General features: G+C 42.9%; 1 protein-coding gene across 3 annotated transcripts in view; it reads left to right on the top strand.

Annotated features, from left to right (window-relative positions):
- LOC132780020 (ubiquitin carboxyl-terminal hydrolase 22-A) overlaps positions 1-14843 on the top strand; it is a 204119-nt gene extending 189276 nt beyond the window's left edge. For all 3 annotated transcript variants that reach the window (XM_067461689.1, XM_067461688.1, XM_067461690.1), the window contains 3 exons: positions 4675-4737; positions 8554-8703; positions 14127-14843. In XM_067461689.1, the coding sequence (XP_067317790.1) occupies positions 4675-4737; positions 8554-8703; positions 14127-14169 (256 nt within the window). In that variant the 3' untranslated portion in view covers positions 14170-14843. The remainder of the gene's footprint in view (positions 1-4674; positions 4738-8553; positions 8704-14126) is intronic.
- The last annotated feature ends 344 nt before the right edge of the window (positions 14844-15187 follow it).

Genomic DNA, 15187 nt, shown 5'->3' with positions numbered 1-15187 from the left:
TACTGAAGGAATTGTGGGAGTTGACGTCCAAAATACCTGGTGGGCCCAAGTTGGCCCATACCTGTGTCATGAGTATGTCCTCCACAATCTCAAGGATGTCATCCACATACTGAAGGAATTGTGGGAGTTGAAGTCCAAAACACCTGGTGGGCCCAAGTTGGCCCATACCTGTGCCATGAGTATGTCATCCACATACTGAAGAAACTGTGGGAGTTGAAGTCCAAAATATCTGGAGAACCCAACTTGACCCATGCCGTGCTGTTAGTATGTCATCCACATACTGAAGGATGTTGTCCACATACTGAAGGAATTGTGGAAGTTGAAGTCCAAAACACCTGGTGGGGCCAAGTTGGCCCATACCTGTGCCATGAGTATGTCGTCCACATACTGAATTGTGGGAGTTGAACTCCAAAACACTTGCGAGCCCAAGTTGACCCATACCTGTGCCATGAGTATGTCATCCACATACTGAAAGATGTTGTCCACATACTGAAGGAACTGTGGGAGTTGACGTCCAAAATATCTGGAGAACCCAACTTGACCCATGCCGTGCTATTAGTATGTCATCCACATACTGAAGGATGTTGTCCACATACTGAAGGAATTGTGAAAGTTGAAGTCCAAAACACCTGGTGGGCCCAAGTTGGCCCATACCTGTGCTATAAGTATGTCATCCCCATCCTGAAGGATGTGAATCCATGTTCTGAAGGAACTGAGGGAGTCAATGTCCAAAATATCTGGAGAACCCAACTTGGCCCATGCCTGTGCTATGGGTATGTCATCCACATACTGAAGGATGTTGTCCACATACTGAAGGAACTGTGGGAGTTGACGTCCAAAATATCTGGAGAACCCAACTTGACCCATGCCGTGCTATTAGTATGTCATCCACATACTGAAGGAATTGTGGGAGTTGAAGTCCAAAACACCTGGCGGGCCCAAGTTGGCCCATACCTGTGCTATAAGTATGTCATCCCCATCCTGAAGGATGTTGTCCACCTACTGAAGGAATTGTGGGAGTTGAAGTCCAAAACACCTGGTGGGCCCAAGTTGGCCCATACCTGTGCTATAAGTATGTCATCCCCATCCTGAAGGATGTGATCCATGTACTGAAGGAACTGAGGGAGTCAACGTCCAAAATATCTGGACTTGACCCATACCTGTGCCATGAGTATGTCGTCCACATACTGAAGGAATTGTGGGAGTTGAAGTCCAAAACACCTGGAGGGCTGAAGTTGGCCCATACCTGTGCTATAAGTATGTCATCCCCATCCTGAAGGATGTGATCCATGTACTGAAGGAACTGAGGGAGTCAACGTCCAAAATATCTGGAGAACCCAACTTGACCCATGCCGTGCTATTAGTATGTCATCCACATACTGAAGGAATTGTGGGAGTTGAAGTCCAAAACACCTGGCGGGCCCAAGTTGGCCCATACCTGTGCTATAAGTATGTCATCCCCATCCTGAAGGATGTGATCCATGTACTGAAGGAACTGAGGGAGTCAACGTCCAAAATATCTGGGGAACCCAACTTGGCCCATGCCGTGCTATGAGTATGTCATCTACATACTGAAGGAATTGTGAGAGTTGAAGTCCAAAACACCTGGTGGGCCCAAGTTGGTCCATGCTTGTGCTATGAGTATGTCATCCACATACTGAAGGAAGTTGTCCACATACTGAAGGAATTGTGGGAGTTGAAATCCAAAACACCTGGAGGGCCGAAGTTGGCCCATGCCTGCTCTAGGACAAAGGATGGGTGGGAGGAGGGAAGTATTGTATACATGTTAGGAAACATTGCACTGCTTCATGTATAGAGATTTGTATTGTTAGAATTTTTTATGCATGTGTAAAATGCCCAAATTAATGAGTGTGGCGACTACTACTTTGTCACAGTAATGTTTATAATTTTAATACGACTAGTATTGTCCCAGCGACGTAAATATTTGGCTGGTGGTTGTTGCTGTTGCAAGGCAGCCTGCCGTCCTTTCCAGGAACCTGTGAAGCTGAGAGTAACCTAATTGCCATCCTCGAAAACATAAAATACGTGAATGAAAAAGAGCAGGAATGATTCAGCGGCATCAAGGAGCCTAATGCAATTAAGGCTTTCTTTTCAGGCAGAAATTGGATTAATTTTCCCTTCCTTTCAGCTTCGGGATTTATGTCGAAGGGCCCTTAGTCTAAGATGGTTATGAAATCTGTCATGGGTGATCTCCGCACAAAAGGCTTCCTGGGGAGCAGGCCCATAACAAAGCATCCGATCTAGGGCGCCTTTGTCCTTGGGTAACCAGCAGGAACTTTTGCAATGGCCGCCGCCAGCCATTGACCATCTTGCGGCATTGTTTTTACCTCTCGGTCACAAAGGAAGGCATCAAAGAAGTGTAAATTAGCCAGGACTGCTGTTCAGGATGTGACTTTCCAGCCAGGGAAGAGAAACAGGAGCCAATTTTGGTCTGTGGTGGGACAAAACATAATAACAACAACAACAACAACAACAATAATAATAATAATAATAATAATCAACTTTATATCTCTTCAGGAGATATAAACTGGGGTATAAATAAACATATTATTATTATTATTTAATAATAATAATAATAATAATTTATATCTCTACAGGAGATATAAAGTGGGGTATAAATAAACATATTATTATTGGGTTGTTGTAGGTTTTTTGGGCTATATGGCCATGCTCTAGAGGCATTCTCTCCTGACGTTTCACCTGCATCTATGGCAAGCATCCTCAGAGGTAGATGCAGGCGAAACGTCAGGAGAGAATGCCTCTAGACCATGGCCATATAGCCCGAAAAAACCTACAACAACCCAGCGATTCCGGCCATTAAAGCCTTCGACAATACATTGAACATATTATTATTATTATTATTATTAATAATAATAATAATAATAATAAGTGGCTTACAATTAAAAGTATGACCACATCATTTAAAATATGTAAATAATAATAATAATAATAATAATAATCTTTATATCTCTTCAGGAGATCTAAAGTGGGGTAGAAATAAACATATTATTATTATTTAATAATAATAATAATAATAATAATAATCTTTATATCTCATCAGGAGATATAAAATGGAGTAAAATAAACATATTATTATTATTATTATGTTTATGTTTATGTTTATGTTTATTTATACCCCACTTTATCTCTCCCAAAGGAGACTCAAAGCGACTTATCATTAAAAGTATGACCACATCATTTAAAATATGCAAATAATAATAATAATAATAAGAATAAACTTTATATCTCTTCAGGAGATATAAAGTGGGGTATAAATAAACATATTATTATTATTATTATTTAATAATAATAATAATAATAATAATAAACTTTATATCTCTTCAGGAGATATAAAGTGGGGTATAAATAAACATATTATTATTATTATTTAATAATAATAATAATAATAATAATAATAATAATAATAAACTTTATATCTCTTCAGGAGATATAAAGTGGAGTATAAATACACATATTATTATTATTATGTTTATTTATACCCCACTTTATCTCTCCCAAAGGAGACTCAAAGTGGCTTACAATTAAAAGTATGATCACATCGGTTAAGATATGCAAATAATAATAATAATAATAATAATAATAATAAACTTTATATCTCTTCAGGAGATCTAAAGTGGGGTATAAATAAACATATTATTATTATTCAGTAATAATAATAATAATAATAATAATAATAATAATAAACTATATCTCTTCAGGAGGTAAAAAGTGGGGTATAAATAAAAGTGGGGTATAAATAAACATTATTATTTAATAATAATAATAAACTTTATATCTCTTCAGGAGATATAAAGTCAGGTATAAATAAACATATTATTATTATTTAATATAATATATTATTTAAAGTCAGGTATAAATAAACATATTATTTTATTATTATTATTATGTATATTATGTTTTATTATTATTATTTAATAATAATAATAATAATAAACTTTATATCTCATCAGGAGATATAAAGTGGGTATAAATAAATATTATTACTATTATTTAATAATAATAATAAACTTTATATCTCTTCAGGAGATATAAAGTGGAGCATAAATAAACATATTATTATTATTATTTAATAATAATAATAATAAACTTTATATCTCTTCAGGAGATATAAAATGGAGTAAAATAAACATATTATTGTTGTTGTTGTTGTTGTTATTATTATTATTATTATTATGTTTATTTATACCCCACTTTATCTCTCCCAAAGGAGACTCAAAGCGGCTTACAATTAAAAGTATGACCACATCATTTAAAATATGCAAATATGCAATCATCAAAACAGAATTAAACACAAAAGCATTGAAATTCACAGTTAAAATCCATGAAAACATATTCAAAGCTAAGAGAACATGGGAAACCTGTTGAGCCTTAGACTCCGATGAGTCTGATCGTCCATTTGCAAGCGCTGTGGGTGCAACAACACCAGGATGGCCCCACAATGCCCACCCTTGCCTAAAAGGGACATTTTCCTATCAAGAAGCATGCCCACAAACTGTCAACCTTAATTGTGTTTGTGTCTGATCAGAAATGAGTACTTGGGATATAGAAACCATACCTTTATCATGCTTAAATCTTTTCAAAAGGCACTAAACATGTGTGTGTGTGTGTTCCTGTTTTGTCTTTTTCTTGCAGTAAAGAGAGCAGAATGAATGGGCAGTATCAGCAGCCAGCAGATAGTCTAAACAACGATAATAAGTAAGTATTGCTGCAATCCGCCATTCTTCTTTTTTTTTTTTTGCTCAGGTAGAATCAATTCTGCAATGTGCACTGGAGCTCTGTGGAGCTCTGTATGTGAGCATGAAAGCATATATATAGGGTTGCTGTGAGTTTTCCGGGCTGTATGGCGCTGTTCCAGAAACATTCTCTCCTGACGTTTCGCCCACATCTATGACAGGCATCCTCCAGTTGTGAGGTCTGTTGGAAACTAGGAAAATTGGGTTTATACGCCTGTGGAATAATGTCCAGAGTGGGAGAAAGATGTCCAGAGAGGGCAAAAGATCTTGGAAAACTTCAGCTCCCAGGATTCCATCGCCTTGAGCGAGATTTTGCTAACGATGCGGGAGGTGTCCCAATATTCTTCTTCGCCTACAGCATCCCCATAAACATACGATGATGGATTTCCGTAATACACCATCTTCTTTTGCATTAATTCAATGATGAGTTTTTCTTTCAGCTTCAGATTCATGGTTTTAATCAGTCAATATGACCAAGACTATGATATCAGTAGAGTAAAATGAGCTCTGTCCTATCATGCATAGATAGTCCGGTAGCTAGGAAAGGAAGAAAAGTTAGAGCGATGGAGGCATTACTTTTTGACCCGTCCTCGTATTTTGGACTGCAAGTTTCATCAATACGGCCAATGGTCAATGGCGATGGTGGAGAGAGTGCCAAGCTGAGGAGGGCGTTCTTCATCGTTGGTCGATGTCTTGAACACCTTCCAGCTTGGATCCATTTGAGCAGCCATTTGAAAATGCTCGTCCCAGATTTAAAGGACTAATAAAAGCAGTGCAAACAGAAAGAGCCGCAAATAGGTAGATGGCAGCAGGAGGAGCAGGTGTTTGTGCGGGAGAAGCCCAAACCCGGGACAGAACACTTGCCTTCTGTCAAACGAAGCGCATTCCGTGTTTACCCAGCAATTTGTGGCGCTCATTTTAGCTCCGTTCCACTCGTACAGGAAGAAGGTGGGCGCTTTGAGAAAAGAGTATGAAAAATTTCAGTTTTTCTTTGCAAAAGAGTTACCAGCAAGGTGGGCCTTCCTAAGAACTCTTCCAGGAATCAAACTTATTTACTTAGTAGTCCGAGGATGATGGTCCTCCAAGTGTAGTGTCCTGGGGGTGGGTCCGTAGGTGACAGTGGAGCCCTATTCTTGACCTGCATGTTCTCCCGCAGTGAGGACATTGGTTTCCAGACGGAAGGCAGTCCCGGTCATGGTTGGCTTGACACACCTTCCTCTTGGCACGCTTCTCTCTTTCGCCCTTCATTCATGCCTCTTCAAATTCTACAGCACTGCTGGTCACAGCTGACCTCCAACTGGGAGCATTCAAGGTCCAGGGCTTCCCAATTCTTGGTGTCTATGTTTTAAGGTTGGCTTTGAGCCCATCTTTCAATCTCTTTTCCTGCCCACCAACATTCTGTTTTCCGTTCTTGAGTTCGGAGTAGAGCAACTTCTTTGGGAAACGGTGGTCGGGCATCTGAACAACGTGGCCGGTCCAACAGAGTTGATGGTGGAGGACCATCACTTCAGTGCTGGTGGTCTTTGCTTCTTTTTCCAGCATGCTGACGTTTGTCCGCTTGTCTTCCCAAGAGATTTGCAGGATTTTCTGGAGGCAGCACTGATGGAATCGTTCCAGGAGTTGCATGTGACATCTGTAGACAGTCCATGTTTCGCAGGCGTATAGCAGGGTTGGGAGGGCAATAGTTTTATCAACAAGCACCTTGGTATCCCTACAGATGTCCCGGTCCTCAAATACTCTCTGCTTCATTCGGAGAAATGCTCAGGCGGTGATGTAGTTCAGTGTCAATGTTGATTTTATGGAGAGGTGGCTGCCACAGCAGGGTTGGGAGGACAATTTTATAAACAAGCACCTTGGGCTGGCCGATGGTAATTTTGTCAGCGCTGATTGTGTTTAAGTGCAGGCCAAGGTCTTGAGGCACTGCACCCAGTGTGCCCATCACCACTGGGACCACCTTTACTGGCTTGTGCCTTAGTCTTTGCAGTTCGATATTTAAATCGTCATATCGTGTCAGCTTTTCCAGTTGTTTCTCTGCAATCCTGCTGTCACCTGGGATTGCGACATTGACAATCCATACTTCATTTTTTCACGCAATTGTGAGGTCAGGAGTGTTGTGCTCCAAAACTCTGTCTGTCTGAATCTGGAAGTCCCAGAGGAGTTTGGCATGTTCATTCTCTGTCACTTTTTCTGGCTTGTGGTCCCACCAGTTCTTTGTGGCAGGCAGATGGTGTTTGTGGCACAAGTTCCAATGGATCATCTGAGCAATGGTGTTGTGCCTTTGCTTGGAATCTGTCTGAATGATCTTCTTGCAGCAGCTGAGGATGGGACCTATGGTTTCATCTGCTTCCTTGCAGAGTCTACACTTGGGACCTGTTGTCAACTTTTCAATTCTGGCTTTTATTATTATTATTATTATTATTATTATTATTATTATTATTATTTGGCGCACAACAAGATTGGTACACAGCAAACAAGGTCACTCTCCTGGCTGTTGAATTGGATCATACGTCAGACACTTCCCAAGTATCTAGGACTGTGTGATGTATCAGTGAATAATGTGTGCAGATCCCAGTAGGGTGGCCTTTTGTAGCTAACAAGTGATAATTTTGGTCAGCGCCGATTGTTTTTAAGTGCAAGCCAAGGTCTTGAGGGACTGCACCCAGTGTGCTGATCCCCACTGGGACCCCCTTGACTGGCTTGTGCCAGAGTCTTTGCAATTCAATTTTTAAATCCTCCTATTATTATTATTATTATTATTATTATTATTATTTGATGCACCACAAGATTGGTACACAGAAAACAAGGTCACTCTCCTGGCTGTTGAATTGGATCACACGTCGGACACTTCCCAAGTGTCTAGGACTGTGTGATGTATCGGCAAATAATGCGTGCAGATCCCAGTAGGGTGGCCTTTTGCAGCTGAGAGGTGGTAATTTTGGGTTGTTGAAAGTTTCTTTCGCGCTATATGGCCATGTTCTGGAGGCATTCTCTCCTGACGTTTCGCCTGCATCTATGGCAAGCATCCTCAGAGGTAATGAGGTCTGTTGGAACTAGGAAAAGGGGTTTATATATATGTGGAAGGACCAGGGTGGGACAAGAAACTCTTGTCTGTTGGAGCTAAGTGTGAACGTTTCAACTGACCACCTTGATTAGCATATAATGGCTTTTGCCTAGAGCAAACTTTTGTTGAGAGGTGATTAGATGTCCTTGTTAGTTTCCTCTCTGTTGTTGTGCTGTTTTAATTTTTGAGTTTTTTAATACTGGTAGCCAGATTTTGTTCATTTTCATGGTTTCCTCCTTTCTGTTGAAATTGTCCACATGCTCCTTGTGTATTTCCATGTCTTCTCTGTGTAGTCTGACATGGTGGTTGTGAGAGTGGTCCAGCATTTCTGTGTTCTCAAATAAAACCTGGACACAGCATTTCATTTGAGAACACAGAAATGCCGGACCACTCTCACAACCACCATGTCAGGCTACACAGAGAAGCCAAGGTCTTGAGGGACTGCACCCACTGGGACCTTGACTGGCTTGTGCCAGAGTCTTTGCAGTTTGATCTTTAAAACCTCATTTTTCTTATTATTCTTATTATTTGTACCCTGCTTTTTCTCTCTAAAAAAGGCACTCAGAACTTTGGTTTCTCAAAATGCTACTGGTAATGCCTAAAGACCTGAACTTTTGGAGTTGCCAATGTGGAGATGTCCTTGCTGAGGGTATTGAGACTGAAAAAAACATTCCTTCCACTGTCTAACTGCTCTTTCTCCGTTTCTCCTCCCGCCAGGTATTCCTTGTTTGCAGTAGTTAATCACCAGGGAACCCTGGAGAGCGGGCACTATACCAGCTTCATCCGGCAACACAAGGACCAGTGGTTCAAATGTGACGATGCCATCATCACCAAGGCTAGCATTAAGGATGTACTAGACAGTGAAGGGTAGGTTTTGCATGAAGTTCACGGGTGGGAACAGCCTCCCAGAGAGGCAGGATATGTCTGTTTTGATTGCTTGCTCTTCAGAATGATGGTGAAGTATGAGAAGCAGCAAAGTACCGTATATACTCGAGTCTAAGCCGATCCGAATATGAGCCGAGGCACCTAATTTTACCACAAAAAAACTGAAAAAAATGGATTGACTCGAGTATAAGCCAAGGGTGGGAAATGCAGCAGCTACTGATAAATTGCAAAACAAAACTAGATACCAATTAAATTGCATTGATTGAGGAATCAATGTAATTATATACTTTTTAATATTTACAAAAATGGTAATTTAAGACTGTCCAACTCTGATTAAATGATTATTTACCTTCTTCAATGTAAATGTGCCTATGTATCCTTCAAATGTAATAATAACAATAATAATAATAAAAAGAGTAAAATAATGAATGCAGCAATAACAACAAGTATACAGTAAAATAAAGGTATAATAATAGAGTAAAATGATAAATGTAATAATAAATAGAATAAAATAATAAATGAAATAATAATAATAAAAAGAGTAAAATAATAAATAACCTTGATTTGAGTATAAACCGAGGGGGGCTTTTTCAGCCTAAAAAAAGGGCTGAAAAACTAGGCTTATACTCGAGTATATACAGTATATAGATGAAGAAAGAGAGGGGAGGGACATATAAAAATAGTTTCCTGTCCTAAATAAAATTCTAGGGGGCCCGGGAATGAAGTGCAATGCTATGGCAGGCAACAATAATATTAGGTACGGGTCTGTGGCTGTTCATTCCGGGGCCGATTAGAGGAAATGATCTGTGCAATTGGTAGGAAGAATAAGGCCGTATTCGGGCTGAGTTAGAACTGGTCATTCTCAAAGGTTTGTTGAAACCACCAGGTCTTCAAGCTCTTACGAAAGGAGGGGAGGGATGGGGCCTGTCTTATTTCTCTAGGAAGGGCGTTCCAGAGACGGGGCCACCACTGAGAAGGCCCTCTCTCTTGTCCCCACCAACCATGCTTGAGACGGTAGTGGGACCGAGAGGAGGGCCTCCCTGGAAGATCTTAGAGCTCATGCCGGTTCATAGAAGGAGATGCGATCGCAGAGATAGGCGGGGAGGGATGGGGCCTGTTTTTTTTCCCTTGGAAGGGCATTCCAGAGACTGGGGCCACCACTGAGAAGGCCCTCTCTCTCGTCCCCACCAACCATGCTTGAGACGGTAATGGGACCGAGAGGAGGGCCTCCCCGGAAGATCTTAGAGCTCGTGCTGGTTCATAGAAGGAGATGCGATCACGGAGATAGGCGAGGAGGGATGGGGCCTGTTTTATTTTCCTTAGAAGTCCGTTCCAGAGATGGGGGGCCACCACTGAGAAGGCTCTCTCTCTCGTCCCCACCAACCATGCTTGAGACGGTAGTGGGACCGAGAGGAGGGCCTCCCCAGAAGATCTTAGAGCTTGTGCCGGTTCATAGAAGGAGACATGATCGTGGAGATAGGTGGGGAGGGGTGGGGCCTGTCTTATTTCCCTTAGAAGGGTGTTCCAGAGACGGGGGGCCACCACTGAGAAGGCTCTCTCTCTCGTCCCCACCAACCATGCTTGAGACGGTAGTGGGACCGAGAGGAGGGCCTCCCCGGAAGATCTTAGAGCTCGTGCCGGTTCATAGAAGGAGATGCGATCGCGGAGATAGCCGGGGAGGGATGGAGCCTGTCTTCTTTCCCTTGGAATGGTGTTCCAGAGATGGGGGGCCACCACTGAGAAGGCCTTCTCTCTTGTCCCCACCAACCGCGCTTGAGACAATAGTGGGACCGAGAGGAGGGCCTCCCCAGAAGATCTTAGAGCTCGTGCCGGTTCATAGAAGGAGATGCGATCGCAGAGATAGGCGGGGCCTGAACCGTTTAACCGTTACTAATTTGTGTGGGAATTCTCACACCTTTTCTCTTTCATAATTTCGTCCAGCCTAGGTCGTCCTATATTTAGGCAGCGCTAATGTACACAAACACAAGAAGTATACAGACTGAACCCCTTGCAGCGTTCCAGAGCCCGATTTCCATGCACTCTCTTTCCCTGCCCGACTTAGCATTGTTATTGTTGTCATTCCTTTAGGTTTTCTTTCTAGGTACCAAATTTGACCAGACTTTGCTTTGCTTTCAAACATGTAACTGTCTAGTCCCGATCCAGAATAGATGGCGGCATACCACGATGAGTCATTGGCTCTAAATTATTCAGAGTGTCACAGCATGACCACGAGCAGGAAGAGAGTGGGAGAACGCGTGGCAGCCAGTTAGCAAAGCCACCTCCCTGGGATCTTTCCTACCTTGTAAGAAAATGCTCTGCTTTCAGAATGGACTGCTTTCTGGCCAGAGTGAAGACAGAAGGGAGTAGAAGACATTTCCATCTTGTCTTTGCTAATAATATAATATAGTATATTGTATATACATATAATATTTATAATATTATAATGTAATACAATGTAATACTAGTAATAATTATTATTACTAGTATTATATTGTATTATATTATAATATTATAAATATTATACGTAAATTATAATTATAATTTACATTATATTTACATTACATGTAATATTACTAATAATATTGCAATATAATGGTATAGTGCAATAGACTAATATATAATACTGATGTTGTACTATGCTAATAATATAATACATTGTATGAAAATATATCTTGCAAGCCGCTCTGGGTCCCCTTCGTGGTGAGAAAGGCGGCATATAAATGCCGTAAATAAATAAATAGTTGCAGGGAGGAAGTCAGGACCAATCATAACATTAAAGCACAGGCGGTCCCCAAGTCAAAGACAAGGCTCTGCAGGGTTGTGCTCTAACTGTTTCTTGTTGGCATCTCATGATTGCCAATTGTAAGCTGTCCTGAGTCCTCCTTCAGCGGTTGAGAAGGACGGGAATACATAAGCTCTAAATAAATAAACAGTTCAAGTTTCTATGATTCTATGATTCTAAGTCCTACCTACCTTCGAGACCGCATCTCCTTCTGTGAACCGGCATGGGCTCTAAGATCTGCCAGGGAGGCCCTCCTCTCAGTCCCACCTCCGCCTCAAGCACGGCTGGTGGGGACGAAGGAGAGGGCCTTCTCGGTGGTGGCCCCTCAGCTTTGGAACATGCTCTCCAGGGAGATTAGGCAGACCCCCACACTGTCCTCCTTCCATAGGGACCTGAAGGCCTGGCTGTTCAAACAAGCCTATATGGCCTTTGCAATTGTTACACAGCCTTGTACTTTATCCCATGCCTGCTCATTCGCTTCCACCGGCTTCCCACTACACGGCAGTGATACCAACTTCCCCCGAGAAAATTCCCCGTGAGAGATACGTGCCTTGTAGCCTTACTTTCTGGATATCCTTCATACAGTGTGAACTTTGCACTTAGAGGGAAACGGAATAAGGATGCTCCTCACTAACCTTCACCACAACTCCAGTTGATGAGCTACTGACGACTGGCACTGCTTGTTTGCTTCCACTGGTTTGCCTCTACACGGTAGTGATACAAACTTCCCCCGAGAAAATTCCCCGTGAGAGATACGTGCCTTGTAACGTTACTTTCCGGATATCCTTCGTACAGCTAGAGAGTGCCGCTTCTCTCTAAGTGCGCAAACTTTGCACTTAGAGAGAAATGGAATGAGGACACTCTTCTCTAACCTTCACTACAACGTCAGTTGATGAGCTACTGACGACTGGCACTGCTCGTTCACTTCATAAAATTCCCTGCAAGAGATAGGTGCCTTGTAACCTTACTTTCCGGATATCTCTTGTACAGTGCTAAGAACTTTGAACTTTCACCACAACTGCAGTCAATGAGCTACTGACAGCTGGCACTGCTCATTCGCTTTTGTTGGTTTGTTACTGCACGGCAGTGAAACCAACTTCCCACAAGAAAATTCCCCATGAGAGTAAGTGCCTTGTAACTTTACTTCCCAGATAACCCTCATATGATGATGATGATGATGATGATGATGATGATAACTCTTGCATGAGTGAATTTTCCTTCCTAGAAATTTCCTTTCACTTCCTGTTGTCTCACCCCTGTTCTGAACTAGGCGTGTAACTCGGGGACTGCCTTGTAATATTTATTTATCGTGTCATCCACAACCAGAAGATTGTATTACATTTCTAACAGAACAAAAGAAACAAACAGATAAAAAACCCACAAAGTTTGTAAGCTTGGTAGCTAATTAAATGTCCTTTGCCCAGTATCTGGCCCCTTGGAGTACCTCTGGTGTTGCCGCAAGAAGGTCCTCCCTTGTGCATGTGGCAGGGCTCAGGGTGCATTGCAGCAGGTGGTCAGTGGTTTGCTCCTCTCCACACTCGCATGTTTGTGGCCCCATTTCTTGAGGTTGGCTCTGCATCTCGTGGTGCCAGAGCGCAGTCTGTTCAGCGCCTTCCAAGTCGCCCCGTCTTCTGTGTGCCCAGGGGGGAGTCTCTCATCTGGTATCAGCCATTGGTTGAGGTTCTGGGTTTGAGCCTGCCACTTTTGGACTCTCGCTTGCTGAGGTGTTCCAGCAAGTGTCTCTGTAGATCTATTTCTTGATTTAAGTCGTTGACGTGCTGGCTGATACCCAAACAAGGGATGAATTGGAGATGTCTCTGCCTTGGTCCTTTCACTATTGGCTGCTACTTCCTGGCAGTGTAATTTCTCCAGTGGTGTGGGGCGCAGACACCCCGTGATAATGCGGCATGTCTCATTAAGAGCCACATCCACTGTTTTAGCGTGGTGAGATGTGTTCCACACTGGGCATGCGCACTCAGCAGCAGAGTAGCATGTGCCCAGGGGGGAGTCTCTCATTTGGTATCAGCCATGGATTGAGGTTCTGGGTTTGAGCCTGCCACTTTTGAACTCTCGCTTGCTGAAGTGTTCCAGCGAGTGTCTCTGTAGATCTAAGAAAACTATTTCTAGATTTAAGTCGTTGACGTGCTGGCTGATACCCAAACAAGGGATGAGCTGGGGATGTCTCTGCCTTGGTCCTTTCACTATTGGCTGCTCCTTCCTGGCGGATGTCAGGTGGTGCAATGCCGGCTAAGCAGTGTAATGTCTCCAGTGGTGTGGGGCGCAGACACCCCGTGATGATGCGGCATGTCTCATTAAGAGCCACATCTACTGTTTTAGTGTGGTGAGATGTGTTCCACACTGGGCATGCGCACTCAGCAGCAGAGTAGCATGTGCCCAGGGGGGAGTCTCTCATTTGGTATCAGCCATTGGTTGAGGTTCTGGGTTTGAGCCTGCCACTTTTGGACTCTCGCTTGCTGAGGTGTTCCAGCGAGTGTCTCTGTAGATCTAAGAAAACTATTTCTAGATTTAAGTCGTTGAGCAGCATAGCGCAAGGGCAGATGTCTTCACTGTGTCTGGTCGTAATGTTTTGTTCTTACTTTGTTTGTCTTCCTTCCGCTTCCAGCTATTTGCTGTTCTATCACAAACAGTTCCTGGAATACGAGTAGCCTTACGCAGCAGCTCGGGAAAGAGAGAAGGAATCCAAACGTAAGGAAGCAAAAGGAACGGCAGCCTTCTGAAAAGACACACAAACCTACCTGAAATTTTTTTTTAAAAAAGACACCCATTCGACACCTCGCACTGACCTGTGGCCGGACCTGCTTGCCGCGGCTGCCTCTTGGCTTACGGGAGATACAAACAATGTGAACGACGACAACGTCCCCCGCGCCTGCCGTCCTGCAGAGGGACCGGCGAGGGGGAAACCGCCAGGGTGACTACCGTCAGTGACTTTGAGAGAAGAACTTCAATAATGCAAAAGATGGCTCTGGGTGGGGGAAAGGGGGCTGAGCAGGGGGGGGGGGCAGACCCCCTTCTTTCGGCTCCTCTGGAAACGTGTGTGTGGGAAGGCGCCGGGAGGGGGGTGTCCTCTCATCTCCATAAGCATCTTCTTGCATTGGTGCTTCAGCTCCAACTTGACCAATCATACAACCGTTATAATTTTAACAAAACGAAAAAAAAAACCCACACAAAACAAAACCCAAGCCCATTTTTTTTTTACACATATGGGTCGGAAAGCAGTGGAAAAAATGGAGAAGAATTGGGACGACGCAATGACATGGACTTTGCAAGTACCTTTTTATTTGTGAATTTTAGTTATTAAATAAATACAGTATGAAATGAACAGGGTGTTTGTTGTTTTGGAAAGACGTCTGGGTTTTGCACGGCCGGAGTCTTGAGCGACCAGTTTTGCACGGCCAGGTCACTCACTCACTCAGGACAACCCAGGTCTGGGCATCATAAAGGTTGGAACGGGGTCTTTTCTTTCTTTTTTATTACATCCCCCATCTTTTTATTGTCAAATGCAATCGTGGCCGGAATCACTGGGTTGCTGTGTTTTCCAGGCTGTCTGGCCATGTTCCAGAAGCATTCCCTCCTGACATTTCGCCTGCATCTCTGGCAGGCATCCTCAGAGGTTGTGAGGTCTGTTGGAAACTAGGAAAATGGGGTTTATATATCTCTGGAATG

This window comes from Anolis sagrei, chromosome Y (assembly GCF_037176765.1).
Source record: "Anolis sagrei isolate rAnoSag1 chromosome Y, rAnoSag1.mat, whole genome shotgun sequence".
In the NCBI taxonomy this organism is placed as follows: domain Eukaryota; kingdom Metazoa; phylum Chordata; class Lepidosauria; order Squamata; family Dactyloidae; genus Anolis; species Anolis sagrei.
The sequence above is the reverse complement of the archived record's forward strand: the minus strand, read 5'-3'. Positions and strand labels throughout refer to the sequence as shown.